Consider the following 20,262-nt stretch of genomic DNA (forward strand, 5'->3'; position numbering starts at 1 on the left):
GCTAGTTTCTCAAACCCTAGCAGGTAGACACCCTAAATCTCTCTTCAGCCCACTTAAAAGGCACTTTGAATTTCTTCACTTGCTGAGCAGAAGCTTTCCCAGGGAAGTGCTTGTCGCTGGAATCAGTGCTGAAGTGGCTGTCCACTTACCCTGTGTGCCAAAACTGGCCTCCCTCTGCCCTCGAGGGTTCGGGCTGCAAGGCGGCTCAGACCCCGCCCTTAGGCTACTTGGTCGCTGGGTTACCAGCTCCCACCCAATTCCAGCTCTGCGACCCTGAGGGCGGAGCTTGCCGGGGCAGATCGCTCACAATGGCTGCCTGTGACCCAGAGCCAAACACTATTAGCTCCGTCTGGCTCAGTGGCTCAGACTGGGGCCCTAGACAAAGGCCAAAGTTCTCCGCACTCCCGTTCAGGCTCTCCCCAAGGCAGTTCAGCTGAGTGCCAAGTCCAAAGACACCAAAACAGTTCACCGGTAAGGCCTTTCTGGTTTGCAGTCTCGCTGCTACTGAACAGTTGCGGGCAGGTTTACATGGATTGAACACACGCGACCACTTGCCTGTTTTCCGCTGTTTTAGTCCTCCTCTTGGGGTCCAGAAGTCTCTCGCTGACTCCCTGTATCCTCTCAGTGGTGATGATAGGCAGATCCCACCAGCCAGAGATGCCTGGAGTCCTATATCCCCAGACTCACGGTGCCCAGATGCAAGGAAGCTGTTACTCGGCTGCCATCTTGCTCCGCCTCTCTCCTCCCAATCCGAGCCGGGCCACCAAGCAACTCTCAGATTTTTTCTGTTTTTATAGTCATAACAAGTACTGATGACACCAGAGTATACTATATATACAAAAGCAGTTCTCAGACGTTTTTGGTTTTGACACCTGTAAAAATTATCAAGAACTCCAAATTGCCTTTGTCATCTAAGTATATTTATTAATATTTATCACACTAGAAATGAAAAATGAGACATTGTTTTAAAAATATATTAAATCATTTAGAAATAATAATACCGTTGCTGTACAAATAACGTGTTTTTGTAAAAAATAACCATTGTCTAAGATAAAAAGCATTAGTGAGGAGTCATGTTTTTTTATTTTTGCAAATGTCTTTAATTTCCAGTTAATAAAGAGAGGTTATTTTTTGCATCTGGTCCTGTATTCAGTCTGTTCTGATATTACATGTTGTGTGGTATCAACTCCACTATGTGTTTGTAAGAGAATGAGAATGAAAATGTTTTGTTCTTGTGTACCTTCGAAAGACTCTCCAGCCTCTAGAGCCAGATCATGTTCTAAGACCACTAGCTTAGTACATAAGAAAACACTCAAAGAATAAAAGTTATGTTGCTTTGTCAATATGAGTCAAATCATGAAACATTACAGTGATTATCAAACTGTAGTCCTTAGAACACCCATGTCAGAGTCGCCAAGGCTTCAGCCTGTTGATTCTGATTGACTTGGTGTGAGGGGAGGAAGCTGCATTCCTCTGCAGCTGCACGACCTCTCGGGGGCTTCTATCATACAAACAACTTGACATGCTGTATGACAGATTTAAAGGGGTTTAGAATCATGGAGTCTTAGAACTAGAAGAGGCATAAAAATCTACCTAAATTTTATTCCCTCATCTTACAAAAGAGGAAAACTTAGGCCAATAAAGGCCGATAACTTCTAGAAGGCCTACACTTAAAAAAACACTTCCTCATATGAAGCAGTGGGACAGTACTTCAGTAATGTTCAAAACTAAATACCAACATGCTTGGCACAGGCATGTGTTAGAGCAGATGGACTGAAGAAACAAGTATGAAGTAGATTCTGTGAGTCTCCTGATGAACTTGGTGGTGACCCTGACCCTAGACCTAGAGTGTGTAGTGCTCTGTATGCTGATGTCCTTGCCTGAAATAGGGGCCACCAACGAATGAGGCATCTGAAGCTACAGAGTCGATTTGGGTTCTCCTATGGATATACCAGACGAACTTATAGATAGTGTGTTCATTTTTAAACCTGTTCAATGTCTACTTTTCCTTTTTAATTGAAACTTATTTTTGTCCTAACATTGAAAGCAATAATTCCTTCTAACCTGGTCTTTTGAGTGAGTATGTATTGGTTTTAATCACACTCTTCTGCCCTCTGGTGGCAATGTCGTCACTAGTGAAAATGTCTTAAAAATCCTTAGGAAAGAAAAAGTTTCCAAATGTGTCAGAACTGGAGCCTATAAATCCAGACATATGTAGATGATAATGTCAAAGAACATAAAGTTCTGTAACTAGAACATTTGGAAAAGAATCCCATAGATACCAGAGAAACAACATTTAAGAAATCGACAGTTTTGGAAGATTCATTACCTGTGCTTTGCTGGTAAGATTATAAGGTTGAGAAGGGTGAATAGGAGATTATTTTATTAATGCAGGCATGAAGTGATAGAGGGTGACATTACAATGTACTGCAGGAAAAATAATGAAAAAGGATAGTAATCAAGGTACATTTTAATGTAGTATTAATGTTTTTGATAATATATTGTTTATTTGGAAAAAAATTAAATGATCAAAAGTAATTTTGTAGTGTTAATCCAAAGTTCTGTTGACAAATATAGTGGAGTGGATGTAGAGTGGTAAAGTTTGGTTTTAAAGATATGGAGGACCAGATGGGGTTTGAACTTTCAGAGTAAACACTTGAAGAGTTTGAAATTTGGACTAAAAGCTAGCGTTGTGTTTTTAGTACTCGTATTTAAATAATGTGGAAATTGCAAGAGCAAGGATAAATAACTATAATTAAATGCAAATCAAAGAAGAAGAAGGCTTGGAAAAGAAAATGGTAGCTCTGAAATAGAGTAGAAGGAAGGTCAGTGAGCATGAATGCAGAGAAAAGGCCATTGTGTTTGGCACTAATGCAGACAGATTATCAGTGATTCTCAGGAACATTTTTAATGGAGCAGCATGATTATACAATAAGCATATTACCATACCTGTTCCTCCTTGGCAGCCCTTCTGTGCTTTTAATATGCTTTATTGTGTTGTGTTTGAAATTATCTTTACCTAGTCTGAGTTGCTCCCAGATTTTCTCGAGACTTGGCCCTTTACTTCCTTTAGGAGTCTGCTTAATGCTTGCTTCTCAGAGACCTTACTTTACTGTAGTCGCTAAACTCTCCCATGATAGAGAAAATGAAACATGAAGATTTGCCATTTTTTAAAAAAAGCTTTAAGCTAAATGGAATTTAAGATTTACTTTTGAAAATGAGGGGGAAATAATTATTAACTTACGCTATTAGCTATTGCAAGGAAAATGGCAGATCTCCATGTTTCAGTTATACTTTCAACTTTCTACTAGTTTGAAATTGCTGAATAATCCTTCCCAGTTGTTAGATGAAGCCACCTTAAAGTGTGTGGAAAAAGCAGTATTCGTAAACTTTTAAAATAACCACTATTAAAAGTCAAAATGTCAAGTGTAGGAAATTTAGGGCAAATTAGAGGATAGATACTTTGTGAAAAATGTAGATAATCAAGGTATCCAGTATAATTGTCTTTGTATGATATTTGTATATTTATAAGTGAACATAGAATGCATTTGTGTCTGTAGGATTTCAGTGGTTCTTTATTTGGTTCTTCTCTAGGTAACATTTTTCTACCATTTTCTAATAAATTCCTTTTTGTAATTTTGGGGAGTTAACATCGTCCTGCTTATTAAACCTATAGCTATTAATAAAGTATATGGGTTATGTCTCACAGCTGTTTTATTAAAAATGCCAGGAATAATCAACCTAAAAGTTCATTGCAGAGGGTAAAGAAAACGTGGTAGATAGCTATTCAGCCATAAAAAGAATGAAATCCTTTCATTGTCAGCAATGTGGATGGAGCTGGATGTCTTTATGCTAAGAGAAATAAGCTAGGCATGTTCCCACTTACGTGTGGGAGCTAAAAAAGTTTATCTCGTGAAGTTAGAGAATAGAATAGTAGCTACCAGAAGATGGGAAAAGTGTGGGGGCACAAATAGGGGATGATTAATAGGTATAGTTCTACTGTTCTTTAGCAGAGTAGGTTGACTATAGTTAGCAACAACATATTGCATATTCTGGGGTTCAATATTCCTCTGAAAGGAGTGTGTCAGAATCTTTGGTGATATTTGGGAAATTTTCATTTATAATATTCTCTAGTATGGCTTCTATTCCCCTGGGGCATTCTTCTTCCCCTTCTGGGATACCTATCACATGTATGTTGTATGTTTGAACACTTCATAAAGTCCTGTAATTCTGTTGGTAAATGTTCTGCTTTCTGTCTCTTCTTTTCTGCCTCGTTAACTATCTGAGGTATCTCAAGAGCTTTGTCCTCTACCTCTTGAGATTCTTTCTTCTTCTATTGCATCTTTAAGTTCCCAAACTGACTGCTTCAGTTCCTTCAGCTCTGCTATATCCTTTCTATATTCTTCATCTCTTATTTGATTCTGTTTTTGGATTTCCTTTTGGTTATTTTCCACTTTATCAGCAGTTTCCTTCATTGTTTCAGTCATTTCCTTCATTGTTTTCATCATCTGTATTCTAAATTCCCTCTCATTTCTATCATTTCTTCATAGGTGGAATCCTCTGCAGTAGCTACCTCATGGTCCCTTGGTGGGGGAGGATTACTCTGGACTGGTTTTTCATGTTGCTGGGATTTTTCTGCTAATTGTTTCTCATGAGTGATTTCTTTTATCTGTTTCCTTGCCCTAATTTTCCTTTCACTTCCTCTTGCTCTTTAAGTTGCTGTGCCTCTGGACCAGGGTTTTGATGAGTCCTTTTGGTACAGGACCAGAAGGATGAGAAGGGGAAAAGTAAAAAGAGAAAGGAGAGGGGGTAGGTAAAAGGGAATTTTATTTTTATTTTATTTTTATTTTTTGAGACAGAGCCTCAAGCTGTCACCCTGGGTAGAGTGCTGTGGCATTACAGCTCATAGCAACCTCCAACTCTTGGGCTCAGGCGATTCTCCTGCCTCCGCCTCCCAAGTAGCTGGGACTACAGGCACCCGCCACAACGCCCAGCTATTTTTTGGTTGCAGCCATCATTGTTGTTTGGTGGGCCCGGGCTGAATTTGAACCCGCCAGCTCAGGTGTATGTGGCTGGCGCCTTAGCCGCTTGAGCCACAGGCACTGAGCCGGTAAAAGGGAATATTGACAAAAGCAAGGGGGCACAGAAAGAGGGAGACAGAGCAATATAGGTGTACAGTAGGTTTCTTTGACCCAACCTGAAAAACATCCAACCTCTGGGTGTGCCGAGTTGGGTGGTTCCCTTGAGGTCAGCACCTCCCTTTGCTAGCTGGTTCAGACACAGTACCCCAGCTCCACCAAGTAGAGAGGAAAGACAAAAATGCTATAAATCTAACCAAAACAAGCAAACAGAAAACTTTACAGGATAAAATTGGGGGAAATACCAAATACTAGGGGTAGAAACACTAACAAAAATGAAGTTCTAATTGTTGAAAAAGGCAACAATGAGAAATATATTTAAACTAGAAAAATGAAGAAAAAACGAAAACAAAAATCTATAGGGAAGATGTTGAAATTAAAAAACAAGAACAACGACAACAACAAAAAGCAGTATATATATCTTGCTGAATATTGTCTGGGCAACAGGTGATCTTCTGGGGTATGAGATGTTAATCACAATGCTGATTCATGTGTACTGGATGGAGACTGGGGGCCTCTGCTGATTTCTCCCAGGATGGAGAGCCTAAATCTCCCCTCAGCCCTCTTAAAAGGCACTTTAAACTGCTAAACTTGGCTAAGCAAGAGCTTTCCCAGGAAAGCACTTGTCGCTGGGATCACTCCTGAAGTGGCTGTCCACTTACCCAGTGTGCCAAAACTGATCTCACTCTATTTCCCTGAGGGCCAAGGCTGTAAGGTATCTCAGTCCCCACCTTTAGGCTGCTCAGTCACTAGATTACTCACTCCTGCCCTCTGATCCTTGCTCTGTGACCCTGAGGGCATAGCTTGCTGGGGTAGTTCTCCCTCAATGGCTCCCTGCAGCCCACAGCTGAACACTATTAGCTCCTCTGGCTCAGCGGCTCAGTCTGGGGCCCTAGACAGTGCTTATAGTCCTCCGCACTCTTGCCCAAGTTCTCCCAAGGTAGTTCAACTGAGTGCCAAGTCCAAGAAAACCAAAACAGCTCACAGGAAAGGCCTTTCCAGTTTGCAATCTCACTGCTGCTGTACTTATAGCTGCTGGCAGGATTAGACCTAACCAACACACACAGCCACTTGCCAGTTTTCCACTGCTTTTCCCCTCCTCATGGGGTCCAGAAGTCTCTCGCTAATTCCCTGTGTCCTCAAAGGGATGTTTATGGGCAGTTCCCACCAACCAGAGATACCTGGAGTCTTGTCTCCCCAGACTCATTGTGCCCAGTTGCAAGGAAGCTGTTACTCTGGAAGCAAAAAGATCTTAATCCAAGTTAATTCTAACTGCTCTATGAACTAGCTGTCCTTGGGCATATACTTAACTTCTCAGAGCTTCAGTTTCCTCATAGTTCTGGAGTCTGGGAAGTCCAACATCAAGGTGTCAGCACATTTGGTGTCTGAAGGCCCTGTCTCTGCAGGCCCTGTCTCTGCTTCCAAAATGGTGCTCTAGTAGAGTCATTTTAAAGAAACAATTTCAGAAATCAGGATATTAAAATTGATGTAATAATGTTCCTGATTTTCCACTTTAATAGTATGATTTTATCCTGGGAGATGGAAATGCAGCCAAGGTTTGTGTTTTTTATCAAAATTAGCAACATGATAACTAACTGTGATAATACTTTTTTTCTCTTCAGGGCTAAGGAATATGAGAGTTTAACAGAAGCCAAAAATTCTGGCTGTGATTCACCTTATAAAGCAAAGTGAGTATTTTATCTCACATGTTAATTTTCTTTTTCTTTGGTTTCTATCTGTAATAAATGTGTATCTGAACCATCATATTATGGCTATGATTAGGGGCTCTGTTTCTGATCCCTGGAACATCATTCTCTTAACATAGTTGTATCCACCTGAAAATGATTAGCCAGTTATAGCCATGTCTGGGCACAGTTCTAAGTACCACTTGGGGAGAAGATGCTACTAATATTGAAGGGGCACAGGCCAGGGATTTTGCTAAACATTCTTCAGTATACAGAATAGCCCCCACAGCAGAGAATCATCTAATCCAAAATGTTAATAGTGCCAAGGCTAAGAAATCCCATTCTAACAAATCTGGTTCTTCTAGGCATGGATGTGCTGGTCCTTGTTCTGAGACCTCTTTAAGAACTGTTCCTAGAACCAATCCTGACAGAGAACTGGAATCTTTTAATGACAATTCTAATGAGATTTTTGATGAGAGTGGAGGTTTTAGATGACAATTTAGACTCCACCACCGGGGTATAAATGTAATTAAATAATAGTTAAATATTAAATATCATCATTTTGCTTCACTCAAAAACACTGGCATATGCGAGCTTGGAGCAGTGCCTTACAACTATAATCCTAGCACTCTGGTAAGCTGAGGTGTATGATTTACTTGAGCTCAGAAGTTCCAGATCAACCTGAGCAAGAGCAAGACCCTCTCTCTACTAAAAATAGAAAAACTAGCTGGGTATTGTGGCGGGTCCCTGTACTCAGGAGGCTGAGGCAAAGGGATTGCCTAAACCCAAAAGTTTGAGGTTGGTGTGAGCTAGGATACCATGGCACTCTACCTAGGGGGACAGAATGAGACTCTTATCTCAAAGACACAAGAAAAAATAATACTGGCAGTAGACTAGGGATGGGAGTGCATATTAGCACAGTCTTGTTTATAGGTAGTGTTCATTAGCATTTTAGGAACTTCATCTGAAACTTTAGCCTGCTCAATGAAATATTGCACAATGTACCCAAATATTTACATGCAAAGATGAATGTCTCACTTTATTTTTAATATTGCAAAGGCCAAAAACAATGTAAACACCCCAAACTGAGAAATATCTATGGCCAGTTATTCATGTAGGTATGCTACAGAATGTTAACACAGCCATTATTTACATTTAACACAGAAATATTCTCAACTGTCATAAATAATGCAGCCCCCCATATAACTACTTTTATTTATTATTTTCTGAAAGTGTTAGCCATTGCAATGAAAAAAGTATATAAAAAATTAAATAAAACAGAAAATTATCAAGATTATGATGATACTATATGTCACAGAGCCTAAGAGAATCAAGTGACAAACTAGTAAAAAAACAAGAGAAATCAATTCAATAAGATGGGTCGTTACCAAATTAATACGATAATATTACTAATAGATAACATTTACTGACCCATTACTTTAGGCCAAACTTTGTGTGTGCTGACTCATTCCTCGTAGCAACTCCATAAGTTAATTAGGGAAATTAAGCTATAGAGAGTAATTTGCCTGAAATTATGTATAAAATAGCATATCCGAGGTACAAAAGTTAATGGCTTTTCTTTGTGATTACCAGTTAGAAAATAAGAATGTTATTTGTAATAGAAATAAAGAAGTAAAATATTTAAGAAAAAGCATAAGAAGAAATGTAAAGAATGAAAATGCTAATAAGGAATATACAAGGAGACTTGTATAAATGGATAGCCAGATTATACTCTTAGATAGAATACATAGGATGTACACATTCTTTCTAAATATTCCTACAAATGTAATCCCTCTATAAAATAGTATCCTTTATTTTCTTCATAGTGCTAAAATCATTCAAAAGAACACATAGGAAAAGAAATATCAGAATTCCTAGGAAAATTTTTTCAAAGAAGGAAAATGAGGGAGGATCAAGCTAACATATTAAATAAAAATTTAAAGGTGTGCTGGCACACATAATAAAAATACAGATTGTTGGAAGAGTTTTTTTTTTAAAGTCTAGAGATAGATCCAAATACTTGAGGATATTTAGTATATGACTGCGCTACAGTGTTTGCAAAAATGTTCAGAAGAAGTCGCACCTTTCCTGGAGGTATAACTGTTTGCAGTATGACTTTGCCACTTCTCCTATGAAGGAATGGACTCTATTTTCTTTCCTGTTGAAAATACTCTGGCCCTGTCACTGGTTCTGGCACATAGAAAGCTGTTGAAATGGTATGTTACTTCCAAGGCTTAGCTTTACAGGTCTCATGGTTCTCACTCTTGTCTGGCTCCTCTCTGACTACTGTGTAAGGAAGCCAAAGTCAGCTCCCTTGCAAGTGAGAGGTCACATGAATGACTGGCTCAGTTGTCCTGGCTGTCACTTCTGACCACTCCAGGCAAGAGAGTAAGGCCATCCGAGACTAGGCAGCACCTCGCCCACCAGTCAAGGAACTGCACTTGTAACATAGGTTATCATAGGTGAAAACAGAAGAATTGCCTAGCTGAGTCCAGATCAAAATGCAAGGATCGAAGAGATAGTAGTTATTTTAAGATAATAAGGTAGTTTATTTCATAACAGATTCCTGATACAATGGCAAGGGTGAAATTCAAATCATTAGGGAAAGGATAGATTAGCCAAGAAATGTTAATGTATCCTTTTTTCACTCTTTTCTCTGAAATAAATTCACAATGAATCAAGGATATAAAGATAAAATCATTAAGATTTTAAGAGCCCTAGAAGAAAACAGAGGAAATGTCAAAGTCTCTTCTAAATACAACTTCCACACACAGGTGTTAGGAGAGAAGAGATTGATGAGTTTGACTATATAAAAACTTTATGCTTGGGCAAAATGTCATAGAAAAAAATAGGGGTGGACATATTTACAAAAAATGATAAAGGGCTAATGTTTTATATAAAGTACCCCTTACAAATTAACATGAAAATTAACAGGAACAAATTAACAATCATCTTGCTCAATTGAAACAATATTGAACAATAATTCCCTGTTTTTCTCCCTAGTGAGAGGCACCAACCATTCCACTTCCTATCATTATGATTTTGACTACTCTAGATAACTCATTTAGTGTAATCATATAGTCTTTGTCTATTTGCGATTGGTTATTTCACTGTATGATGACCTCCAGTTTTATCCATGTTACCAGGTGTGTCAGAATTTCCTTCCCTTTTAAGGAAGAATAGTAATGTATGTGTGTGTGTATACTATTTTCCGTATCTGTTGATGGACATTCAGACTGTTTCTACATTTTAGCAGTTGTGAATAATGCTGCTGTGAACATGGGTGCACAAAATCTCTTTGAGATTCTGCTTTCAATTTTTTTCATTATATACCCAAAAGTGGATTGTTGGATCATAAGGCAAATTTAGCAACTACAGCTTTTACATTCTCATTAACTGTGTACAAGAATTCCAGTTTCTCCACATCCTTACCATCACTTGCTTTCTTTTTTTTTTTTAATTAAATTATAGCTGTGTGCATTAACGCAGTCATGGGGTACAGTGTGCTGGTTTTATATACAATTTGAAATATTTTCATCAAACTTTTCACGGCATTTTCTTAGTTCTTGTGTTAAAACATTTACATTCTACACCTAGTAAATTTCACATGTACCCTTGTAAGATGCGCCGTAAATGTGGTCCCACCAATTACCCTCCCTCTTTTGCTTTTTTGATAGTAGCTATCCAAATGGGTATGAGGTAATGTCTCCTTTTATTTCTGATTTGCATTTCCTTAATGACTATGGATGTAGAACATCTATCTTTTATGAGATTTTTTGACATTTGTACATGTTCTTTGGAGAAATGTCTATTCAAGTCGTTTGGGAATTTTTGAGTGGGGTTGTTTTTTCTTATTATTGTTAAATTTTACTGATTTTATGTATATATTTTCTATACTAAGCCCTTATCATATATATTGTTTGCAAACATTTTCTCCCATCCTGTGGATTGCCTCTTTGTAAATAGTGTCTGTTGGTATACAAAATTTTAAAATACGAATGGATTCTAATTTGTCTATATTTTGTTGTTCCTGCACCTGTGCTGTCATATCCATTGTTAAATCTATTGTTAGGAAGCTTTTGGCCTATGTTTTCATTTGAGTTTTATAGCTTTAGGTTCTTACATTTAAGTCTTTGATCCATTTTGAGTTAATATTTGTATATGGTATTATGTAAGGGGCCAACTGTATTCTTCTACATGTGAATAATTGCCATCGCCATTTGTTGAAAAGACTGCCCTTTCTCCATTTAGTGGTTTTGGCATTTTTGTAGAAAGCCATTTGACCATATATTCAAGGATTTATTTCTGAGCACTATGTCCTGTCCCATTGGTCCATATGTATGTCTGTATACCAGTCCCATACTGTTTTATGATGATAGCTTTGTAGTAAGTTTTGAAGTATGAATCCCCCAAGTTTGTTCTTCTTCAAGATTATTTTGACTGTTCAGTGATCCCTTGAGATTCCTTATGAACTTTTGTATAGATTTTCTTCTGTTCTGCAGAAAATATCATTGGGAATTTTCTAGCAATTATATTGAATGTATAACTTTGGGTACTATGGACATTTTGTTAAAATTGTTATATCATTGTATATTAAATCTTCAACCCATAAACATGTGGTATGTTATTTGTGTCCAGTGTTTTTTGGTTTTCATTATAAATCTGTCATTCTCTTGATTAATTTTTCTTTTTGATGCTATTGGTTTTTTGGATGCTTTTGTTAATAGAGCTGTTTTCTTAATTTCCTTTTCAGATTGTTCATTGTTAATGTATATAAATCCAGCTGATTTTGTATGTTGACTCTGTATCCTGCTACTTTGCTGAATTTTTTCTTTAGCTATTACAGTTTTGCATATGCGTGTGTAATCTTTAGCATTTTCTGCATATAATATAATATTATCTGTGAAGAGAGATAATTTTACTTCTTCTTTTCAAATTTGGATGCTTTCTTTTTCTTGCCTAATTTCTGTATCTAGAATTTCCATGTTGAAGAGAAGTGGTGAAAGCAGGTATCAGTGCCTTGTTCCTGATCTCAGAGGAGAAGCTTTCAATCTTTCACCATCAAGCATGATGTTCATTGTAGGGTTTTCATATATGGGTTTCATTATGTTGGGGGTAGTTTGCTTCTATTCCTACTTTGTAAAATTTTTTATTACGAAATGGGATTGAATTTTGTTAAATGATTTTTCTGCATCAATTTATATGATCCTGTGATGTTTTTTCCTTTAATTCTGTTAATGTACGGTATTACATTTACATTCATTGAGTACATACATTTACATATATGTGAGCCATCCTTATATTCCGGGAATAAAGCCCACTTGGTCATGGTATATAATCCTCTTAATATGATGTCATGTTCTGCCAGGATTTTATTGAGGATTTTCACACTAGTATTCATAAGAGATACTGGTCTGTAGTTTTCTTCTTGTGTTTTTAACTAGTTTTGATAATGCTGGACTTATAAGTTAGAAAGTATTCCCTTCTCTTTGATTTTTTGGATAAGTTTAAAAATGAGGAGCATTAGGTTTTCTTTAAATGTTTGATAGAATTTACCAGTAATGTCATCAAGTCCATGGCTTTTCTTTGATGAGAGATCTTGATTACTTATTTTATCTACTTAATTCTTATGGGGCTATTAGATTTTCTATTTCCTTAGGTTTAGGTTTTGTATATTTTGTGTTTCTGGGAAGTAGTCCATTCTATGAAGGTAACCTGATTTATTGGCGTACAATTGTTCATGATCCTCGCTTTGAATCCTTTTTATTTATATAGAATCAATAGTAATGTCTCCATTTTCATTTCCAATTTTAGAAATTTGAGTCTTTTCATAATCAGTCTAGCAAAGGTTTGTCAGTTTTATTTATCTTTTGGAAGATAAACCACCTGTTGGTTTTATTGATTTTCTTAATTTTTCGATTTTGTTTCATTTATCTTTGTTCTAATCTTTATTATTCCTGCTGAAGGAAACAAAACTTTCAATATAGATTATTCCTCTTTTTCCACTTCCTTAAGTTGTAAAGTTAGGACATTGATTTCAGACTTTTTGGTGGGGGGAGACAGAGTCTAACTTTGTTACCCTTAGTAGAGTGCATGGTGTCATAGCTCACAGCAACCTCAAACTCATGGGCTTAAGCGATTCTCTTGCCTCAGCCTCCCAAGTAGCTGGGACTACAGGCACCTGCTACAATGCCTGGCTGGGTTTTTTTAGATACGAAGTCTTGCTCTGGCTCAGGCTGGTCTCGAACCTATGAGCTCAGGCAATTCACCCCCTTTGGCCTCCAAAATACTGGGATTACAAGCGTGAGTCACTGCACCCCGCCTTTTTTTTTTTTTTTTTTTTTTGAGACAGAATCTCACTCTGTCACCCTGGGTAGAGTACTATGGTTTCCTAGCTCACAACAACCTCAAACTCTTGGGCTTAAGCCATCCTCTTTTTCAGCCTCCTGAGTAGCTGGGACTATAGGCAGCCACCACAACACTCATCTAGTTCTTTTTATTTTTTGTAGAGACAAGGTCTTGCTCTTGCTCAGGCAGCTCGCAAACTCCTGAGCTCAATCATTCCACCCGCTTTGGCCTCAGACAGTGCTAGGATTTAAGGTGTGAGCCACCGTGTCTGGCTATTTCTTATTTTTTAATATACGTGTTTATCATTGCGCCTCTTAGCACTGCTTTCACTGTGTCTTGTAAGTTTTGATATGTTGTGCTTTCATTTTCAATTGTCTATAAGTGTGTTTTCTAATTTTCTTCAAAATTTCTTCTTTGATCCAGTGGTTATTTCACAATGTGTTATTTAATTTCCACAAATTTGTGAATTTTCCAGGGCTTGTTTTTGTTTTTGTTTTTCTGTTACTGATTTCTAATTTCATCCTCTTGTGGTTGAAGGAGACATTTGTATGATACTTATCTTCTTAAATCTACCAAAGCTTAATTTGTAACCTAACATATGATCTGTCCTGGTAAATGTCCCATGTGCACGTGAGAAGGATATGTATTCTGTTATTGTTGAGTAGAATGTCCTGTATATAGCTGGGTGCAGTGGCTCACGCCTGTGATCCTACAACTTCCAGAGGCTGAAATGGGTGGTTCACTTGAGCTCAGGAGTTCGAAACCAGCCTGAGCAAGAGCAAGACCCCGTCTCTACTAAAAATAGAAAAATTAGCCAGGCATTATGGCAGTGACTATAGTCCCAGCTACTCGGGAAGCTGAGGCAAGAGAATTCCTTGAGCTCAAGAGTTTGAGGTGCTATGATAATGCCACAGTACTCTATTCAAGGCAACAAAGTGAGACCCTGTCTCAAACAAACAAACAAAAAAAACAGAATGTCCTATTATGTCTGTTAAAGGTAGGTTGTTTATTGTGTTGTTCAAATCTTTTATTTCTTTACTTATCATCTGTCAGGTTGTTCTACCCATTATTGAGAGTGGGATGTTGAAGTTTCTAATTATTATTTAGAAAGTTTTCGCTTCGGGCGGCGCCTGTGGCTCAAGGGGTAGGACGCCGGTCCCATATGCCGGAGGTGGTGAGTTCAAACCCAGCCCTGGCCAAAAACCAAAAAAAAAAAAAAAAAAGAGAGAAAGTTTTTGCTTCATATATTTTGATTGTCTGTTGTTAGCATATATATGTTTATAATTATATCATCTTACAATATTGAACTATTTATTAATATATAATGTCTTTCTTTGCCTCGTGTAACCTTTATTTTAAATTTTAAGTCTGTCTGGTGGTAGTATACCCACTCTTCACTATCTTTCTTTTAATTTTTTTTTTTATTAAGTCTTTTGTACATAGATCATAAATACATTTATGCCCATTTCAATGTGTTGATTATTTGTACAAATTGGAGTGCTTACATCATACTAATCAGCATAGCTTTCATCTCATTTACCCAATAACAGCCTTAGGACATTTGTGTTCTACACATGATACAACCAACCTGTACTTGCAATGTGCTCCATAGTTGTGGTCCCCCTACTATCCCTTACTATCTCTCCCACCCCCTCACCATCCCTCCCTCTACCCTTCCCTCCTTCATCATAGCCTAAAGTTGTGTTTCATTTTTCATATGCAAGTGTGAGTTATTATAAATTGGTTTCACAGTAGTACTGAGTACATTGGATACTTTTTTCCACTCCTGAGATACTTTGCTAAGAAGAATATTTTCCAGCTCCATCCATGTAAACATAAAGGAGGTAAAGTCTCCATTTTTTTACTGCTGCATAATATTCCATGGTATACATATACCACAATTTATTAATCCATTCATAGACCAATTTTCTCAAGTGTTTCCCCTGCACTCTCTCTAAGAATATTTATAGTTTCATGTCTTAAGTTTAAGTCCTTTAACCAGTGAGAGCCAATTTTTGTTAGAGGAGAAAGGTGTGGGTCCAGTTTCAGTCTTCTACAAGTTGCCAGCCAATTCATCCAGCACCATTTATTGAATAGGGAATCTTTCTCCCAATTTATATTTTTAATAGGCTTATCGAAAATCAAATGACAGTAAGTGTCTGGATTCACTTCTTGGTCTTCAATTCTGTTCCATATATCTACCTCTCTGTTTTTGTGCCAGTACCATGCTGTTTTGATCACTATCGATTTATAATAAAGTCTCAAGTCAGGAAGCGTGATTCCTCCTGATTTGTTTTTATTTCTGAGTAATGTCTTGGCTATTTGAGGTTTTTTCTGTTTCCATGTAAAACGAAGTACTAATTTTTCCAGGTCTTTAAAATATGAGAGAGGTGCTTTAATAGGGATCGCATTAAATCTGTAAATTGCTTTAGGTAGTATAGACATTTTAACAATGTTGATTCTTCCCAGCCATGAGCATGGTATATTTTTCCATTTGTTAACATCTTCAGCTATTTCTTTTCTCAGAGTTTCATAGTTCTCTTTATAGAGATCTTTCACGTCCTTAGTTAGATACACTCCCAGATATTTCATCTTCTTTGGCACTATTGTAAAGGGAATAGAATCTTTGATTATTTTTTCCCCTTGACTATTGTTGGTGTATATAAAGGCTACAGATTTATGAGTGTTAATTTTGTATACTGAGATGTTACTATATTCCTTGATCATTTCTAGGAGTTTTGTAGTCGATTCCCTGGGGTTTTCCAGATATATAATCATATCATCTGTGAAGAGTGACAATTTGATCTCCTCTGGACGTATTTGGATCCCCTTGATTGCCTTTTCTTGCCTGATTGTGGTGGCTAAGACTTCCATTACAATGTTAAAAAGCAGTGGAGACAGTGGGCATCCTTGCCTGGTTCCTGATCTGAGTGGAAATATTTTCAATTTTACTCCATTCACTGTGATATTGGCTGTGGGTTTGCTGTAGATGGCCTCTATCAGTTTAAGAAATGTTCCTTCTATACCTATTTTCTTAAGCGTTCTGATCAAGAAAGGATGCTGGATATTGTCAAAAGCTTTCTCTGCATCAATTGAGAGAATCATATGGTCTTTGTTTTTTAATTTGTTTATGTGATGTATTATATTTATGGATTTATGTATATGGAACCATCCTTGGGACCCTGGGATGAAACCCACCTGGTTGTGGTGTATAATTTGTTTGATGTGTTGTTGGATTCTGTTTGCTAGGATCTTATTGAATATTTTTGCATCAATATTCATTAGAGATATTGGTCTATGCTTTTCTTTTCTTGGTGGGTCTTTTCCTGGTTTGTATATCATGGTGATATTTGCTTCATAGAATGAGTTGGGAAGTATTGCTTCTTTTTCTATATTTTGGAAAAGATTAAGTAATATAGGTACTAGTTCCTCTTTGAAGGTTTGGTAGAATTCTGATGTGAAGCCATCTGGTCCCGGGCTTTTCTTTTTGGGGATATTTTTTATAGTTGATGCTATTTCAGAACTTGTTATAGGCTTGTTCAACATTTCCACTTCTTTCTGGCTAAGTCTGGGAGGGTGACATGTTTCCAAGTATTGATCTATTTTCTTCAGATTTTCATACTTCTGAGAGTAGAGTTTTATGTAGTATTCATTAAGGATTTGCTGAATTTCTAAGGAGTCTGTTGTTATTTGGCCTTTATCATTTCTGATTGATGTAATTAGAGATTTTACTCTTCTACTTTTGGTTAGGTTAGCTAACGGTTTATCTATTTTATTGACCTTTTCAAAAAACCAACTCTTTAATTGGTTGATCTGTTCTATGATTTTTTTATTTTCAATTTCATTAAGTTCTGCTCTAATTTTAGTTATTTCTTTTCTTCTGCTGGGTTTAGGGTTGGAAAGTTGTTCCTTTTCCAGTTGCTTGAGATGACCCATTAAGTTATTGACTTCCTCTCTGTCTGTTCTCTTGAGGAAGGCTTGCAACACTATAAATTTTCCTCTTAGGACTGCCTTTGCTGTATCCCAGAGGTTCTGATAGTTCATTTCTTCATTATTGTTTTGTTTCAAAAATTTGGTAATTTCCTTCTTAATCTCATCTATGACCGAGCTATCTTCAGCATGAGGTTATTTAGTTTCCATGTTTTTGTATGCGTGTGGAGATTCCTGTTGTTACTGAGTTCAACTTTTATTCTGTGGTGGTCCGAGAAAATACAGGGAATGATTTCTATTCTTTTAAATTTGCTGAGGTTAGACTTGTGACCTAAGATGTGATCAGTTTTGGAGGATGATCCATGGGCTGATGAGAAGAGTGTATGTTTGGTTTTTTTAGGATGAAATGTTTTATAGATATCTATTAGATGCAAATGTTGAATGGTTAAGTTTAATTCTAAAATTTCTTTGCTTAGCTTCTTTTTTGAGGATCTATCAAACACTGCCAGAGGAGTGTTAAAGTCTCCAACAATTATGGTGCTGGGGGAAATTAAATTGCACATGTCAGTTAGAGTTTCTCTTATAAATTGAGGCGCATTCTGGTTGGGTGCATAGATGTCGATAATTGAAATCTCATCATATTGAGTGTTGCCCTTAAAAAATAAGAAGTGACCATGACTTTTCTTTGATTGGTTTAAAGCCTTTTGTATCTGCGAATAGAATTGCATCACCTGCTTTTTTCTGATTTCCATTTGTCTGAATTATAGACGACCATCCCTTCACCCTGAGTTTGTATTTATCTTTTAAGGTAAGGTGAGATTCTTGAATGCAACAGATGTCTGGCCTGAGTTTTTGTATCCAGTCAGCCACCCTGTGTCTCTTTAGAGGGCAGTTTAAGCCATTCACATTAATTGAGAGTAATGATAAACCTGACAGAGTTTTGGGTATCAAGTTTTTCGAAAGTCCAGTGGGCATTTTTAATCCTTGTGCCACTGTGGAAGTTAGAATTTGATCAAAAGTTTCTGAGTGATTTTACTTTGGTGGTGGAGGATTGTGTTGTTCATTGTGGAGGATAGGTCTGAGAATTTCCTGAAGAGCTGGTTTAGTTATGGCAAATTTCTTCAATATGTGAATGTCATTAAAGTATTTAATTTCTCCATCATAAATGAAACTCAGTTTAGCTGAATACAGGATCCTGGGTTGAAAGTTATTTTGTTAAAGGAGATTAAAGGTCGATGACCACCCTCTTCTAGCTTGAAAGGTTTCAGTGGAGAGATCTGTGGTCATTCTAATGCTCTTCCCCTTGTATATAATGGTTTTCTTCTTAAAGCTTTCAGAATTTTCTCCTTCATATTAACTTTAGCAAAATTAATTATAATGTGTCTATGATAATTTTTATTTGAGTTGAGTACTGCCAGTGTTCTGAAACTGTCTGCTATCTGAATTTCAGAATCTCAGGGCATGTCTGGAAAATTCTCTTTAATTATTTCATGAAGCAAAGCATCTGTATTCTTCTCAACAACCTCATCACTTTCAGGTATTCCTATAAGGCAAATATTAGACCTCTTTGAATTATCCCAGAGCTCTCTGAGAGAATGATCAGTTTTTGTTCTCCACTTTTTTTACTCTTTGAGTGTTTGGGAGCGTTCAAAAGCTTTGTCTTCAATATCAGAGATTCTTTCTTCTGCCTACTCCATTCTGTTACTGAGGGATTCTACTATATTTTTTAGATCTTTGAGGGCTTCCAATTCTTGCTTTAATGTGTCAAAATCTGTGGTCATTTTGTCTTTAAATTTGTTAAGTTCTTGAGACATCTTTTGAATTTCTGCTTTAAATTCTAATTTCATCATTTCCTACATTTTGTTGATCCTATTTGCTATCCAAATTCTAAACTCGATTTCTGACATCTCAGCCATTTGTTTGGGAATAGGATCTTGTACTGTATCTGCTTTATCGTTTCTTGGGGAATTTGATCTACTCCGATTGTTCATGTTGCCAGAGTTTTTCTTCTGATTCCGCCTCATGATTGTTTTTCACTGTTAGTTAGGTGGTCTGGTAAGGTGAGATTGGATTGGGGTTTCCTGGGGTTGTGGTTAACCAGCCCTTTGTTAAGGATCTGGAACTGATGATTGCAGCTTTTTCCCCTTTAGCTTTGCAAAGGATCTGTACAGTATTACAGTTTGAGGCTGCGGAAACCTGCTTGGTGTGGTGGGGTTAGGTGGTTAGTCTTGTATTCAACTGGTTCTTGTCCGATCCTGGTGGATCAGTGACTCTGGTGAAGTTTTAGCTGTGAAGAAATACAAGCAATTAAGAAACCCCACCTCCCCAGACAACAACTGGAATGAGAAAATCGACCCTTCCTGTTACTACACAACCAGGGTATCCCCCAGAGGATCCTTGGGTGATTGTCCCAAGTTAGGGGCTCCGAACCAATTGACTCTGTCAGTTGACGAACTCTCAGGTGGGAGAGTTTGAAAGGTCTCCAGCAGCTAGATAGCAAAGGTATACTGGCTGCTCAGATAGGGCTCTCTCCAGTGCATGCAGCCTCAGCAGTTTGGGCAGGTGGGGCGCGGCACAGCCTCAATGCTCTCTGGGAGGGCAGGGCGCAGGCTCAGTGCGTGACCTCAGCGGTCTCTGGGTCCACTCCTCACTATCTTTTGGTTATTATTTGCATGGAATATCTTCTTCCATCCTTTCACTTTCAATCTATTTGTGGCTTTGGATCTAAAGCCAGTCTCTTTGATCAGAATACAGTTGGATCATGGTTTTTGTGGCCAGTTTCAGGAAGGTCTCATCATCACAATCACTAGCGGTATAACGTCCAAGCGTCACCTTGTTACAGTGGGCCTTGTTACAGTTCATTAAACGTCACGATAGTTTCCTTTTTTTTTTACTCCATATATTTTTGAAACAATTTTGGTTTACATTTTTTAAATATGTTATATGCATAAACATTATGATTATTTTATTATATTTTTTAGTGGAATATTTCTTTCATCATTATGAAATAGGCCTGGGATTGTAGTCTCTATGAACTTTTCTTTCATTTGGTGTTAATATTGCTGTATTTGATATCTTTTCTAATCATTTTTCTGGGTACATAAAAACACATATGGTGCTCTTGGCATACATTTCTAAAGATAATTTAGTCTTTGTGTTTA

The 20,262-nt window shown here is 37.3% G+C and overlaps 1 protein-coding gene across 1 annotated transcript in view; it reads left to right on the top strand.

The window, feature by feature from the left end:
- SCAPER (S-phase cyclin A associated protein in the ER) overlaps nt 1–20,262 on the top strand; it is a 580,407-nt gene that overhangs the window by 313,749 nt on the left and 246,396 nt on the right. The window contains exon 22 of the mRNA XM_053594624.1: nt 6,761–6,826. Within this exon, the coding sequence (XP_053450599.1) occupies nt 6,761–6,826 (66 nt within the window). The remainder of the gene's footprint in view (nt 1–6,760; nt 6,827–20,262) is intronic.

This window comes from Nycticebus coucang, chromosome 6 (genome assembly GCF_027406575.1).
Source record: "Nycticebus coucang isolate mNycCou1 chromosome 6, mNycCou1.pri, whole genome shotgun sequence".
NCBI lineage: Eukaryota > Metazoa > Chordata > Mammalia > Primates > Lorisidae > Nycticebus > Nycticebus coucang.